This window comes from Halichoeres trimaculatus, unplaced genomic scaffold (genome assembly GCF_033239565.1).
Source record: "Halichoeres trimaculatus isolate MK-OKI-2021-1 unplaced genomic scaffold, fHalTri1.1 fHalTri1_scaffold_16, whole genome shotgun sequence".
NCBI lineage: Eukaryota > Metazoa > Chordata > Actinopteri > Labriformes > Labridae > Halichoeres > Halichoeres trimaculatus.
The window spans coordinates 12,734,412-12,750,341 of NW_027437194.1; the positions used below are offsets into that span (position 1 = coordinate 12,734,412).

The 15,930-nt window shown below is 43.9% G+C and overlaps 1 protein-coding gene across 3 annotated transcripts in view; it reads right to left on the reverse strand.

Moving 5' to 3' along the window:
* Positions 1-4,835: 4,835 nt before the first annotated feature.
* Positions 4,836-15,930, reverse strand: part of LOC141805366 (uncharacterized) — a 73,242-nt gene continuing 62,147 nt past the window's right edge. Inside the window, exons 3-5 of one of the 3 annotated variants that reach the window (XM_074690396.1) lie at positions 10,007-10,134; positions 7,934-8,343; positions 4,837-7,528 (exon numbers count right to left, since the gene is read on the reverse strand). In XM_074690396.1, coding sequence (XP_074546497.1) covers positions 7,060-7,528; positions 7,934-8,247 — 783 coding nt within the window. In that variant the 5' untranslated portion in view covers positions 8,248-8,343; positions 10,007-10,134 and the 3' untranslated portion in view covers positions 4,837-7,059. Of the gene's footprint in view, positions 7,529-7,933; positions 8,344-10,002; positions 10,135-15,930 lie in introns of all 3 variants that reach the window. The other 2 variants (XM_074690395.1, XM_074690397.1) reach the window with 2 other exon arrangements.

Sequence of the window (15,930 nt, forward strand, 5' to 3'; positions counted from 1 at the left end):
CTCCTTTGACCCAAACATCTCTGTTACCCCAAACTTTCACTGTGTATCTATTTAGTTTTTATAGAAGATTTTTTAATTTCCTTTTAAAATTTTCATGCTCTGAAGAAGATGGAGGAGTTCATGATTAGGGTCTGTGGCTACAACCCTGGTCCATCTTCTATGAATGTCCACTATTGCAGTTGACAAAGTCCTGCCTTCTCTGAGTTTTTGAATGGATGTGGGGAAGAGGAGAAAGTTATCTATTTTAACTGAGAGCCTGTGACAGTTGCCATTACAAAGGACACAAAGGGCATTTTTGCACTTAGGATGCTGGACACCGAAAACACTCAACTACTTTTGTTTAGTGGAGAAAATAGGCACTGACAGCTTAAAAACTTGTGTGAGGGTATCTAAAACTGAACCAAAGGGCCATTCTTTTAGATCTTGATTGCAGGAGTTAGCAACACAAGAATGCATCTTATTCTATTTTCATAATTACATTTTATTCTGTCCACACATCTTTACATATATTTTTCCATATAAGACTTGATAAAGAACTTTAGTAATGAGCACTTGTGAAGGAACTGGAGTCACACCATGCTTAGGTTGCTTATCCTGCAAAATAAGGAAGTATACAGAGACATAACTTTCATTGGACACTGTGACACGAACATCCAGTGCTTATTGTACTCAGTGTACTTTTAAAGCCTGATTCTGACGTGTCTGTGATTCTGTGTGTCCCCTTCACCTGCTGTCACAGACTGAGAACCTCTGCATGCAGGCTGCAAGTGCAACCAGGCACCACATTTCATTATCATACAACTGAAACATAAACAGGGGTATCATTCAGCGCTGGGAGATAAAGGACATTATCTGCTTGTTGGACCTTTTCACCAGCAGTAAACTCAGAAAAATCTTTCACTTTCTAGTTTTCAAACCTTGCTTGACTTTTCAGACTTTATTCTGGAAACTACTGTTTTGACATGACATCGCCACTTATTCTTGACCTTTCGACTTAATCTTGACAAATTTCAGCATGGACTCTGCAACCTTATTCTTGACATTTCAGAATTATTTCACAGCTTTTGGAAATATTCTCCTGACATTTGGATTTTTTCCACCTGCAGATGCAGAGTAAAAAATCCTCCATGTATATTTCAAGCTTTTTCTAAAAATATTAAAAAACATCTAAAACCTTTGTATTTCTTCTTCACAGCAGGCAGGTGTAAGAGACAATCTGTTTCATCAGAACATGGTGTAATCTTTTAATAAAGCAACTACAGTTGAAAAGAGTTGTCTGCTGCCTGACATCCTCTCTTGTTTTGCTTTCCACTTGAATGTCAAACCCAAAGCATGCAGCACTCCACTCCTTCAGTCCGACCACGTCAGAAGAGGGAAAGAACCTCTGTGGCTCCTCCTTCCAGAGCTTTATTTGAACTTTGATCCTGAGGCCTCAGTCATCTACCCTACCTCTGGTCTCCAGTATCTTTGTTTTAAGCTCTGACAAAATACCGGATTAGAGCTCCTCCTCAAGATGTCTGCCCCTGTCCTCCACCTGCTGATGGTGTACTGGCACTTCCAGAGCTAATCTCTGCTAGAGTCCTCCAACCAGACAGGGTCTCACAGAAGCCTAAACATCCACCTAAAGTTTCTGTCAGCTCATTCAGGTTCACATTCACCAGCCAAGCTTTTGATATCATTCTCTGCCAGACACCAGCAGCTGCTGCCTCCACCTGCAGATGGTGTTCTCAGCTTTAAAGGTAAGTTTTACTGTGATGAACAGCTTGAGGAGACATTTGTGAGCATTTCAGTGTGTTAGGAATGGTCAAAACTAAAGAATTAAAAAAAAAAAAAAAAAAAAAAAACTTGAAGAGAAATCTTAAATATCTCTTTTCCAAGACTAATGTAAAAAGTACAAGATATGGCGGTAGCTGAGAACTTTAACACCATGTGAATGATGATAAAATGTACAAAAATAAGAGCTGACTTAGCAAAGGACTTTGACCTCACAGTGTACGCATCACACAAAGCTGGTCCAGCATCCAAGGGCTTTTTGGGGTTAAGTGCCAAAACGATCTTGGATGAATCAAGGATTAACCAGCCCTTTCACTGCGCTACATCCGTCCCCTGCAAGAAATTCAAAATAAAGAAGCAAAACTGAAAAAGTTGTTGCATTTCCTATAAACTTCTGCAAAGTGGGTAGCAGAATCAACCCAAGTGAACCAAAACTGCACTCCAGTAAAACATAAGCAATAAATTTAAGTCACTATTCAACTGTAATTTCCCCTCACACACAGATTTTCACTAAACTCAGCTTAGAACTGCTTTTTAATAAAACTATTTTTAAAAACAAAAGTACAACCAAGTATGACCCTCTGACTTAAGTGTTAAGCGCTTCCCGAAGCGAATAAAAATCCATTACGGTCATTGAAATGTGCAGGCTGCTTCTGAAACCACTGGCACACTCTATGTGTTCTCCTGGTTCGCTGTCTGTGGTTCCTCAGAGACTGCCGCTGAGTGCACTTGTCTGTAAACCAGCCTGAACATTGAAGGAGGTGAAGAGTGCAGATTAAATTTTAACCCTACGCTCCTGAGCTGTTCGGTTCGTGTTGTACCTGGAGCACTGCTGTGGGCGCTGTACTGTCAGAGGAATTATGTGACAGGCTTTCACATCATTACAGGTACCACAGAGAGATCAACCTCCTGTGTTTTTGGATGTCCTTTAGGGAATTTGGTTTTAGAAAACAAAGGAAAAAAGATCTTGAGAAGGAGCTGCAGATGATCCTTAAAAGGTATTTGAGAGCTCGACATCTCAGTGATCTGGTGTACTGATGCACATCCTACATAGTCAGTTGCAGTCTTCAAATACAAAATCAGATGAAGTGAACAAATGAATTTCAGAAAAAATGTATATATAACAAGGTCTCTCTCGCTAGCTTCCTGCTTTGGAATGAATCACACTGATGTCTCTGAATAAGCGCACTGGAAAGTTTATGTTAAGATTTCAGAACTTGTCACACAAGGTAGAATAAAAGCCTGCAGCAAGAAAAGCACTAGATTCACAGCACTAAACAAAACTGCACAAGAAAAAAATAGTTTACGAGCTCTGTTGGATGTGAACTGTCTGGAGTGACTTAAAGTCCAAGGTGATTTATTGCTGTATATTTTCTAGACTGGTGTTCATTGTGTTTATCTAATCACCTCAGCTCTCCTGTCTTTTTTTCCCCTTGAATGTTAGAAAAATGGTTTACTTGTGTCTCCCTTACCTCCTGATCCTGCAGCAGGTGTGAATGCTGTTGCTATCTTTGATTTCAGACACTAAAAGTAAAACATCACACAGGCTCATTGTTGTTGACTAGTTGTTGGATTTTTCTTTGATATGTGTTGTCTACATGTGTACCTCATCTTTTTACAACTGATTTCACTCAGAAAGGAGAGCTGGACACTGTTTGGGATAAGGAGCATGAATCAAATTAGAATAAAATAAATCGTTACTTGTATTTTTATTTTTATTTTTTTGTAGTTTTTAAAGATTCTATCATTTTTTCCTTTTTAATAGTAAAGAAATTTAAACTCTAAGGACAAATTCATGCCACTTTTCATGCAACTAATTATTTAGCACGTAAGTTATTTGCTATACATTTTCTGATGTTATAAAGCACATTAAAATGCAGTGGCACTGTGTCACTGCTGATTGAACAGAGCTTTGTATCGCAGAAAAGCCATTCAGGCGTGGTGACTTAGACTAGCATCTAAAATGTTCAGTGACTTTGATCGTTTTGGAAGTTACTCTGCCTTTTGGGTAGATTCAGGGTGAGTGTCAATCAAGAGACACAGACAGACTGTTGTGTCCTCACTGGCACAACGACTTGTCCCATGGTGCTCCTGCTCTTCCCTGGCAGCAACAGTTGAGCCTGTATAAAAAAAAAATATATATATTTGATGCTGTTTTTAGAAAACAGCATAAAGAAAATATAAAAAAATCATTAAATGTTTTTGTGTCTTTGTGTTAGCAGCAGCTTTAGACTTAAATATTATATTCCCAGAAAATCGAGGTAGTGTTGTTAACATCACCAGTTTCTGATGCAGAATTTTAGAGCCTATGTCTGTCTATGGGGGCCTTATCAGAAATACTGAATTCAACTTAGCTTTGTTAGGTTGAGGCCGCTTTGTAAGATATATTTTTTCTTTATAGGGGCAAAACTCTTAAGTTTAATAACTTAGCCAATATGGAGTTACAGCAAATTCACACATATCTAGTGTTTGCCATAATGGAAATGAGTTATTCAGACTCGTTATTTCATTATTATACTTTTATTATTTTGGACCAAGCTGTACACATGTTTATTTTTGCTGTAAAATTCTGCTTTGAGCCCAGTGTGTAGGCAACGTGGTTTTCTGGTGTTTCTCCGACCACTTTAACCTCAGTAAACAGCAGTTAGTAGCATTTCCACACCAGCTTTAAAATTTCCTCTGTCTGTGAAATTGACAAAGCTGACACAAGAGGTCCAGCCCCTTCTTGATTTTGATTGGTCAGTGATGGAGAAGTAACATAGATAATTGAATAATTTTCAGTCATATTTTTTAGACTATAGGAGCAAATAAAATCACATACAGTTTCATAAAATAGGCCCTGGCAGCACAAAAAAGAAAAGAGTTGTGGGCCCAAGCTTTCAGGGGAACATGAGATGAAACATTTTAACTTGTTTGAGTTCCGTTTTTCTCATCTTGCGAAACTTTTATGAACCAAAAGGATTTGATTAGAATTCACTCCTAAAGTGGATCTGATGCTTTGGTTACATCAGTGTAGTGAATTTTCCAGCCTGTAGGGGGCTCTGGTGAGACTTTAATGTTACACCTTAATTTTTCAGGTTCTCCTTTCTGATAAATCAGACCATGAGTGCATAAAGATGAAAGTAATCTTACTGAGATTTCTATTTTTCATCTGATTAATCAGGAAGACAAATGATTTTGATTATAAGGAGCTGTTCATCTTTCCCCAGAGTGGTTTTCTGAAATCATTGTTCAGAAAAAAAGAAACCCCATCCCAGCACATTTTAAATTCCTGAAGGAAGAGCATCATTTGAAAACAGCGAGGCGTCTGTCACCTGGCAGAGCAATATCCAGACGCTCTCATTCAGAGTTATTAAAGGCGGATCAACCTGTGACATTTTCCATCTGCTTCTCAAATCCTGCTGTCATGACCTTCTGAGATTCATTCTCAAGTTTGACTTTCATTGTTCAAAGTTGTGCCTTTTTCTCAGAGATTTTTCCTTGTTACCTCCACCGCCGTGTTAAATTTCAGTCTAATTCCATGCAGATTAGTATTTCTCAGTCAGAGTAGAGAGCTGTAATCCAAGGTTCTTTAAGTAGGTGTGTTATTTGCTGATTAGGAATAGCCTAGAAAGTGCAAGCACCTTTGCCACGCAATGAATGTTGAGTTCATGGTTTAGTGGGTTTTAATAAATTTTGGTTTTAAGTTAATATCCCCTGTAAACACTGTCTGGTTGCTTCAATCTGATTTCACATATTCTTTCCCAACACTGACATTTTGGAACATACAATGATGTCAAATCCAGGACAACAGAAAGGAGCACAACCCCTGCTTCAACTCAGACAACAGACAGAGATCAAAGAGATAATTAAGAGACGGAGTAGTCATGTACTGTGAAATGACAGTATATTTTTTTTAAAGTTGACAAAATAAGACAACAAACCATAAATCTGTGGTATGTTGTTATTTTATCATTGTTACCACAAAAAAAAATCAGGGGGATGAGTTGGGGCTGATGAGACGGATACATTTAGATTACTTCAGCTGATGTGTCTTGTGACCAACTAGACCGACATTAAGCCAATGTCTTCGTAGTCAGGCCTCGTCTGCAGCTTATAGACAGAATAAGCAAGTTGAATTGGTGGCAGAGCCTGTTGTTCAGAGTATCAAAGTAATCAAAGTAAAGCAGGACAAATAGAAGAGGAGGGAGACTCAGAGGAAACGCACTGTGTGCTGTGATTGGTGTGAAACAGGGAGGGACTGCCAGCTCAGGAAATGCCTCAACAGGGAAACAATAGGCTCCCATACAGTGACTGCACTGTATAAACTAAACACTTTGAAAAAGACGTTAAAAAAGTTAGAGAAAGAAAAACCAAACTCTTTCTCAAGGTTTTCTCTGCTTTTTTTTTAATTATTTTTTTTATTATCTTGTACATCTTGATTAAATCCCTACCGCAGGCACACGCCAAAAATGAGTGCAAGTTGTTAACCTCAGCAATGAATCAGTTTGGTGCTTGGTATTAAAAGATGTTCAATTGCATTGTCCCTGTAATATCAATAAATTCACATTCATATTTTAAATCTTGACCTTATAACACTGCCCTGTAAAATGTTTATCATGTAGGTGCGCAGATTAGACATGCCTGTTGATTTGATGTCATGTAAACTTGACCTTATCCTTGGTAAACTCAGTGTCTGTCATATTGTGGGATTCTTGTGAAAGAAAGAAATATTTCATGGCAGTGTCTTAGAAATATAAAATTTCCTGCATATATCAGCAGGCACCTTGTGATAAGGAATCATTGGAAGTAAATGGTTTTTACATGCTTTGAATCACTAGTATTTAGTTGGACTCATTTGGGAACAGCATGTTTTTGACATTGTTTAAAGTTAGAATTTCATTTATTTAAACTCTGGTCTTTTTAAATGCAGACATGCCCTAAAACCATCAAACACCTTTGTCTAATAAATAAGGAGCTAAACACACAATTTGCATAGACTGATGGTAGCTGTGGGAAAATAGGATGTTTTTATAGAGATTCTTACATAGACTGCATAAAAAATGGATGTAGTCTCTGCAATGTCAACCATCTGTTCCTGATACAGTGAAATAAAGCCAATTGTCAGACATTTTTCTTTTTGGTAACAACTTTTTTTTCCAGCCAGGCAGAGTTTATTATTCTGACTTGGCCCCCCTGTGGTACAAAGCATTGTCAGCATAATCAGCCTTAGTGATGAGACAGCTTTTAAGACACATCACAGTCACCACAACATCCAAAGTCTGGATTCATGTTTAATGCCAAAGGTCAAAGAGACGAGTGTTCAAACAGGATGACTCTTGATTGGTTGGAAAGGCTCGAGAGCCTAGAGGGTCTATAGGCTCCGATCCGAGAGTAAACGTCTGCATCTGAGCAGGCGCCCCAGGATAGGTGGGGACTGGGTGGGGTAGTATGAATCACAGGGAGGGGCAGAGGGAAGCCTACAACAGGAGCTGGTGGAGGGAGAGAGGGTGGAGGATGAAGAGGAGGTGGAGGCAGGAGAGGAGGAGGGGGTAGTGGGAGTGGGGGTGGAGAAGACACTGGTGGAGGTGGAAGTGGGGTGATAGTGGCACCTTGTGTCACAGGGATTAGAGTGGGGACAGATGAAGTAGCTTCAGGGATCTTCCCATTCTTGGTTGGCAAGTCCTGACTCTGTTCAGGGTGTTTGAGGACGTAGGTAGCGCTGTGGAAGAAGCTATGGTACTCCAGAGCATGCCTTGCACGGGCCAACCTCAGCCTGTGGGACACAACATACACTTTACACAGTCAATCCTGCAAGAATCCAACTGAGGTGCTATTTTTCAGTTAAAACCAAACCTGTAAAACTATCTTTATCTTTATCTGGCTATATTTACTTAAAAACATTTTGTAAACATCATTTTATATTATACAACTTATTTAAAACATCTGACAAAAAACTGAATCAAACTTCAGGACTCTAAAATAACAAAGCTTAGAAGAATAAGAATAAGAATAAGAATAAGAATAAGAATAAGAATAAGAAGAATAAGAAGAATAAGAAGAATAAGAAGAAGAAGAAGAAGAAGAAGAAGAAGAAGAAGAAGAGATATTGATTTGATCTTATAGGATGTGAACCAAGCTGAGTCGTTGGATGAGACATTGTTCCGTGTCTTGTACACACCTGTGCCTGAGCTGTAGGAGTCTATAGAGCAGCAGTAGGATCACAAGTCCAGCCACTGTTACCAGAAGCACCACCACCCTCACATCCAAGCTCCAGCAGGATTTCCCCGCAGATCCAGGTGAGCTGCAAGAACTGGGGGTCTGCGGAGTCTGGAGGGATCCATCCATACCCCGTTTAGCATTAATGATAGCATGCACTACAGCAGGTTGGATGGTGTCCAGCAGAATAGGGTGCTGATTCCTGGCTACAGGAGCCTGAGGCTGAGGAGGGATCTGGAGAGCGGTGCTGCTGGTGACCTGATGATTGAGCTGCATTGCTGTTAGGTCCGATTTGTTGGAGTGATTCTTGACACAGACTATTTCCTCATGTTGACATTTTCACATTTGTGAGTAGTTGTCCAAGAGAGGAGTCTGCAACAAAAGAAAGTTTTCAGACACAGCACACATGAATCAAACCTTTGACCCTTTTTAAATTATTTCACAGCAAAGTGTTAAAAGCTGCGATTTCTGGGGTGGTGGGAAGGCTTCGTGGTTTGGCTCATGCATGGTTTGAACACAACCTGCTGCCTTTTTCCCACGTGTCACACTCTTGCCCTGTTTCCTGCTTTATCCACGGTCCTGTCCTTTTCAATAAAGACATAAAAAGCTGGAAAGTAACTTTAGAAAATTGTAAGTATTTCAGGGTGTTATTAACTGTAAAGTCATTGTAGAAGATGTAGTCTCTGACAACAATGTAAAATGCCTCAAATTAGCATTTTTACTACTAGCCAATAACAAAGCGGCCTTGGTCTCATCTGATCCATTACCTCTGATAGCTCAACCTTCAAACTTCTTTCTATGAGCTTATTATGAAGCATGACTCTTATTTTATAAATATTCACAGAAACAGTTAGTGTAGCCAGGAGTGGACAGGTGGCAGAAAAAACTTAAGCCCTGTTTCCACCAAGTGGTTCAGTTCAGGTCGTCTCGGTATGGCAAGCATTTTGTGGCGTTTCCACTGATTAATCCCGAGACAGATCCCCAAATAACGGATACGAGCCGTTGGGGTGTCAGACAAACCAATCCAACCCCAGAAAGTGGAGCTACAACATTACAGTCTGTTGATTGAGCTAAAGAATCGCCACTTACCATGCGACAGTGGCTGTATTTCTCCTTGCAGAACTCGGGAACAAAGCTTGATTTCAGTTAGTAACAAAGAGCCATATGGCAATCACAAAGAAGACAAATTGCTGTATGTCTTTCATCATTGTTTTTGCTTACTCCGTCGCATTTTTCTTCTTTGTTGGATTTTATTAGCAGGGTATACTGTGTCATGCTGCTATGGGGTCATGCTTTTATGTAATTGACATGGCTATCGGCATCCGGCTAACAAGCTGCCTTCCAAGACAGGTCACAGTTGGCTGTGGAAACACAAACAGGATTAGACTTTACCGATCCGACCCGTACCACACAGTACTGATCCAAACCAGACTGTTTGGTGGAAATGGGGCTTTAGAATGTTCCTAAGGTCCCATAACTGACAGGGGCTCCTAAAAATGTGAATTAGAAATACTTGTGATGGGCTGACTTTTTAATGGTTGTGCTCCTGCCTGTGATTGACAACCGCACCACAGCAGCCTGTCAACCAGGATAGAAGTGTAGAAATGCATATCCACACTACTGTCAAATCTGGTCACCAGCAGCTATGAGAGAAATAACAATAGTAATAACATAAATGCCAAATTTCAGCAGTGATGTCAAAGTCACCTCATCCTGCTATTATATGCAGCACATTAGTACACAATAGTAGGAAAGGGAATACATTTTTCACCTACTTTCAACTGTGCAAAATCATCTGTTGTAAAACTCACTGGGATTCTACAAATAGCGTAGAGGCAGACTAGCAGAGACTAATATGCAAGATTGTACAAATGATCAAAAAGTATTCAAAGCAATTAATGACTTATCATACTGTGAAATTATGTTAATCATAAATTACCTCAATTAGATACAATTAGTTTTAAGCCAATGTCTTTGAATTAGCAAATTATTTAAGCTTGTCTGAAATGATCACAGGAGTTGTTAACTCACCTACCTACTCCAATCCCATGAAGATGAATAGGTGCATCTTAAACATGAAAATAAATGCACAAAATGGTATAACGTAGCACGGGAGACAGCTGGTTGGGAACTGTGAAGTTTTCCAGGATCAGATGCAGATTCCTGAGCACAGACCAATGGGAGGAAACTAGTGAAAACAGCAGGAAGCCGCGTACTTCCTCAACACACAGTGCAGAGACACGATTGGAGAGCACTTCCCATTGCTATGGTTACAGGAAATTGGTCAAGGATGTTTTTTTTAAGATTGGATTTTAAATAAATGATCATTTGAACTCTGTGGTGGACAACAAATCCTTTATCCATTCATGTTGGGCAGAAACAGCAAATTTAGCCTCTTGTTCATCAGTAGAATGAAGAAGAACAAATAGAACAGAGGCACAGATATAAATCTTGTGTTAACAGTTTTTTTTGTGGCTTTTTTACCTGATAGATCAGGGAAGGAACAATAGATAGAGAAGCGAAACATATGATCACATCCTAGCCTTTATCTAAAAATAAGGAACTACAAACCAGAACAAAAAGCTGTTTCAAAGGGAAAAAGAAACAGTTTTTTTCCAACCACTAAAGCAGCCCACATTAGTCCTTGGTGCAGGTCAACAGATCCAGAGAGATGGTGGCTGCAGTGAAAGGCTGGCTGCTATCTGATGGAGCCGGTATTCAGCAGACGAATAAATGACACATGAGCATAGAATAAGGCTGGGCTCCGACGCAAGTCCACCTCTCATTTATCTGTCTAATAAGTTTTGATGCTGGGCCAGAGGGACGAACTCTTAGCACAAGGCTCAATATCTCTGCCTGGCACCCTCACAATCCTCTGATATTGAAGAGGAGAGTAATATTAAAAGATCTGTTATCAGAGCCACAATTGTAGTTGGTGAGAGGAATGATCCACCCAGACAACCTGCTGGAGCAGGACTTAGGAGCAGCACTGTTTCCTAAAACCACAGAGAATGTAACATGAACAAGTGTCTTTATTCTGTTATACCCAGGTATTTCATGTGCTTCCTGATGATGTATAACAGAGTCCAACTGGAGTTTCCTTTGAGAGATTAACACCTGCAAGGGACAGACTGACTCAGACTTCATTCACCCACTTTTAAATGACACATCACTAAATTAAAAGCACAAAGCATTAGCTATGAAGAAAGGAGTAAAGATCAACTTTTTCTGTGAAGTAGTTGTGATGTATTCGGAGCAGCTTAGTAGTCTTCACGATGTGCTAAGATAGCCTTCAGATGGAAAGATTTTGGCGTACGGGCCCGCAGCAAAGATTTGAGTCTCTAGCTGGGAGGGAAATGATATGACAGGGTAATAAAAACAGCCACGAAATACTCAACCTGCCAGAGCCTGCTCAGTGTGTGAGAGTTGATCCTGATGAGGCTGGTTATGACAAGGGGTAAACCTTTTACAATGGCTGTATTGATAACTGGTAATCACATGATGCTGTGGGCTGACAACCATAAGTCCCCCAAAACCCCCCAAAAACTTAAGTCTTTAAGCCCTGACATGATGTGGACAAATGTGAAGGTTTAACCCTCTACACTCTAAGGTCCTCCAACTGGGGGACTTTGAGGTCACTCTGGAATAAAAGGCCCAAAAAAAGACTTGAGTTCTGTCAGGAACACTCTCGTCATGGACTTGAACCACTTATTGCCAGATGGATACTGTTAGAATTGGCGTTACAGCTCTGCTTTTCAGAGTACTCCCTGGGTTAGCCAAGCAGCCTGCTCGAGCTTTCTAGGGAGTGCACTGCAAAACCCCCAAACTGACACGATTGTATTTAGGACCCAGAAGCAAGTAGTTGGTGATAAACAATGAACAGTCTTTATTGGCAGAAACTTAAAGGCACAGTTCAGAGCAGGGTTTGAATCCGCACACTTAGGAATAAAGGGTGAGTGTCTCTTCAGTAGAGCCACACAGGAGACATTTGGGACAAAGGCTCAGACAGTCTTTGAATGCAGGGAGTTGCGGCTTGAGCGGGGATTGAACCCGTGACCACAGGATCTCTAGACGAGCGTTCTCCTGACTGAGCCACACAGGAGACGTACAGGCAAAGGCTCACGTAGTAGAAGGCCGGCAAGGGTTCAGTAACCAGGCAGACCAACACGGAGAAGGATTCAGGCGATACTCAGAGTCGAAGACAGGCAGGGATCAGGTACCAGGTAGACCAACACGGATCAGGACAGGCAGAACTCGGCGTCCGAGACAGAAGCAGGATCGACAGCCGGGGACTCAGGCAGACCGGTGAGTGACGAACAGAAGCTTTAGTTGATACCTTGTAGTCAGGCCGAGGGTCAGGCGTAACAGGCAGAAACTGGGACGAAACTTGTAGGCAACAGGTAAGCAGTCCGAAGACAGGTCTGAAGTTCTCAGCGTGATTGCGAAGACAGTCTGACAATGACTGTGTGTGGAGCTGGGGCTTATATAGGTGGCCTGATGGCAGCAGATGAGGTGCAGGTGTGAGCAGGAGCACAGGTGAGTGGAGTCAGGCTGATTAGGCTGGAGACAGAGGCTGAGGCTGAGACTGAGGCTGAGACTGTGACAGAACCCCCCCCTCAAGGGACGGCTCCCGACGTCCAACACATCAACAGGGGCGGGGTGGGTGGGAAGAGTACCTCAGTACTCTTCCGAGGCGGAGTCCTCACGGACAACAGGTGGAATCCCCTCCTCCTCTTCATCCTCTTCCGAATCCTCTGGTGATGGAGGACCAACAGGGGTGACGAGACAGGGTTGCTGTGATGGGCGTCCCTGCCTCCTCAGGGATGGCTGCTCCGGGTGGTCCTCGTGGAACTGCTTAATGAGATCCTTATCGAAGATGTCCCGGGAGGGCACCCATGACCTCTCCTCAGGACCGTATCCCTCCCAATCCACGAGGTACTGCAGGCCTCTCCCTCGCCGACGGGAACGGAGCAGACGGCAGATGGTGAAGGCAGGACCCCCGTCGATAAACCGTGGAGGAGGAGGAGGAGGAACATCAGGAGACAGGGGACTCTCATGGACAGGTTTGATCCGGGAGACATGAAAGGTGGGATGAACCCTCATGGACCGGGGAAGCGTCAACCTCACCGCCGTCGGATTGATGATTCTCTGGATGGGGAAAGGACCCACAAACTTAGGTGCAAGCTTCCTGCTCTCAACTCTAACAGGTAGGTCTCTGGTAGATAACCAAACTTTTTGACCCACCTGATAGGTTGGAGCAGGAGTCCGACGGCGGTTGGCTGAAGAGGAGTAACGGTGGACGGCCTTCTGTAGTGCAGCCCTGGCTCGGGCCCAAGTCCGACGGCAGCGTCTGGCGAAGGCAAGGGCGGACGGGCAGGAGACATCATTGTCCAGAGCCGGAAACAACGGGGGCTGGTAGCCGTACACACACTGGAATGGGGACAAGCCGGTGGAGGACGAGACCAAGGAGTTATGGGCGTATTCGACCCATAGGAGCTGCTGGGACCAGGTGGATGGGTTCTGGGATACTGTGCACCGAAGAGCTGTCTCCATCTCCTGGTTCATGCGTTCGGTTTGCCCGTTGGACTGAGGGTGGAAGCCAGAAGATAAGCTGGCAGTGGCTCCCAGGAGACGGCAGAATTCTCTCCAAAACGCAGATGAGAATTGAGGCCCACGGTCTGACACCACGTCCAACGGAAGGCCATGGATGCGGAAGACGTGATGGAGGACCAGTTGTGCAGTCTCCTTGGCGGACGGAAGCTTCTGCAGGGGAATGAAGTGGACCATTTTGGAAAACCGGTCTACCACAGTGAGGATGGCCGTATGTCCATCGGAGGTAGGTAGACCGGTGACGAAGTCCAAGGATATGTGGGACCATGGACGATGTGGGATGGGCAGAGGTTGGAGGAGACCGGCAGGAGCCTGACGGGAGGACTTGTGTTGACTGCAGATCTGACAGGCTTTGACGAAGTGCCGAGTGTCCTCCTCCAGCGTGGGCCACCAGAACCTCTGAAGGAGAACCTCCTGTGTGCGTCGTGATCCGGGGTGACAGGTCAGGTTGGATGAGTGGGCCCACTGCAGAACCTCCGACCGTAGAGCTTCGGGAACAAACAGACAGTGAGGAGGACAGGAGCTGGGACCAGCCTGATCTTGGGTTGCGGCTTTGACTCTCTCCTCGATATCCCAAGTGAGGATGGCGACTACACAAGGAGGAGCTAGGATGGGGGCCTGTTTCTCTGGGCTGTCCTCATCTCGGAGGTATTGGCGGGAAAGGGCATCCGGTTTGGTGTTGCGGGAACCAGGACGGTAGGACAGAGTGAAATTAAACCTGGAGAAGAACAGGGACCATCGGGCTTGACGGGCATTGAGTCTCTTAGCAGTCTTGATGTATTCCAAGTTCTTGTGGTCAGTCCAAACAAGAAACGGCTCCTTAGTTCCCTCCAGCCAGTGCCTCCATTCCTCCAATGCAAGCTTTACCGCCAGAAGCTCACGGTTGCCGATGTCATAGTTCCTCTCAGCTGGGGTCAGTCGACGAGAGAAGAAGGCGCAGGGATGGAGCTTGTGGTCTGAAGGGGAACGCTGGGATAGGACGCCTCCTACTCCCACATCAGAGGCATCTACCTCCACCAAGAACTGAAGGTCTGGGTCAGGCATCTGGAGAATAGGGGCAGTGGTAAACCTCTCTTTCAGAGTACGGAAGGCTGTGTCTGCATCAGGTGACCAGAGGTAAGTTCTCTTGCTGCTTGTTAGAGCGGTGAGGGGAGCAGCGACCGTACTGTAGTTTCTGATGAACCTCCGGTAAAAGTTGGCAAAGCCCAGGAATCTTTGGAGCTGCTTGCGGGACTCAGGAACAGGCCAGGAGGTGACAGCGGAAACTTTGGACGGCTCCATTTGGATGTGGCCCTTAGACACGATGAAGCCCAGGAAGGAGACTGTGGGAGCGTGAAACTCACACTTCTCAGCTTTGACGAAGAGTGAGTTCTCTAAAAGTCTCTGGAGCACAGACTGGACATGATGCACGTGGTCACTGAGGTTCTTGGAGAAGATGAGGATGTCATCGAGGTAGACAAAGACGAACTGGTTCAACATGTCTCGGAGAACATCGTTGACGAGTGCTTGAAAGACGGCTGGGGCATTAGTCAGTCCGAATGGCATTACGAGGTACTCATAATGTCCGATGGGTGTATTGAACGCCGTCTTCCATTCGTCTCCTTCCCTGATGCGGACGAGGTGGTAGGCGTTGCGAAGATCCAGCTTAGTGAAGACCGTAGCTCCCTGTAGTAGCTCGAAGGCAGAAGAGATGAGAGGCAGGGGGTAGCGGTTCTTCACAGTGATGTCGTTGAGCCCTCGATAATCAATACAAGGCCTCAGGGAGCGATCCTTCTTCTCCACGAAGAAGAATCCTGCGCCAGCAGGTGAGGAAGAAGGACGGATGATGCCCGCAGACAGGGAATTATTAATGTAGTCCTCCATGGCCTTCCGTTCTGGTGCAGAGAGGGAATATAATCTTCCCTTGGGGGGAGTGGTGCCCGGGAGAAGGTCAATGGCACAATCATAGGGTCGATGTGGTGGCAGAGATGTGGCGTTGGCCTTGCTAAACACAGCACTGAAATCGTGATACTCAGGGGGCACCCTTGAGAGTTCAGGCTGGACCTTGGTGCAGACAGGGGGGTGCGGAGACATGGCATCTTTCAGGCAGGTGAGATGACATGCAGTTCCCCAACCACGGATAGAGCCAGTGGACCAGTCTATGACAGGGTTATGTCGTCGAAGCCAGGGGTAGCCGAGGACCAGCGGCATGTCAGGATGCTCGAGTACGTGAAACTGGATAGTCTCTTTATGGTTGCCTGAGATGAGCATGGTAACAGGAGCTGTCTGATGAGTGATAAGTCCCATCAGATGGCCATCCAGAGCTTTGGCTGGAATTGGTTGATGGAGAGGAACCAGACTTAGTCCAAG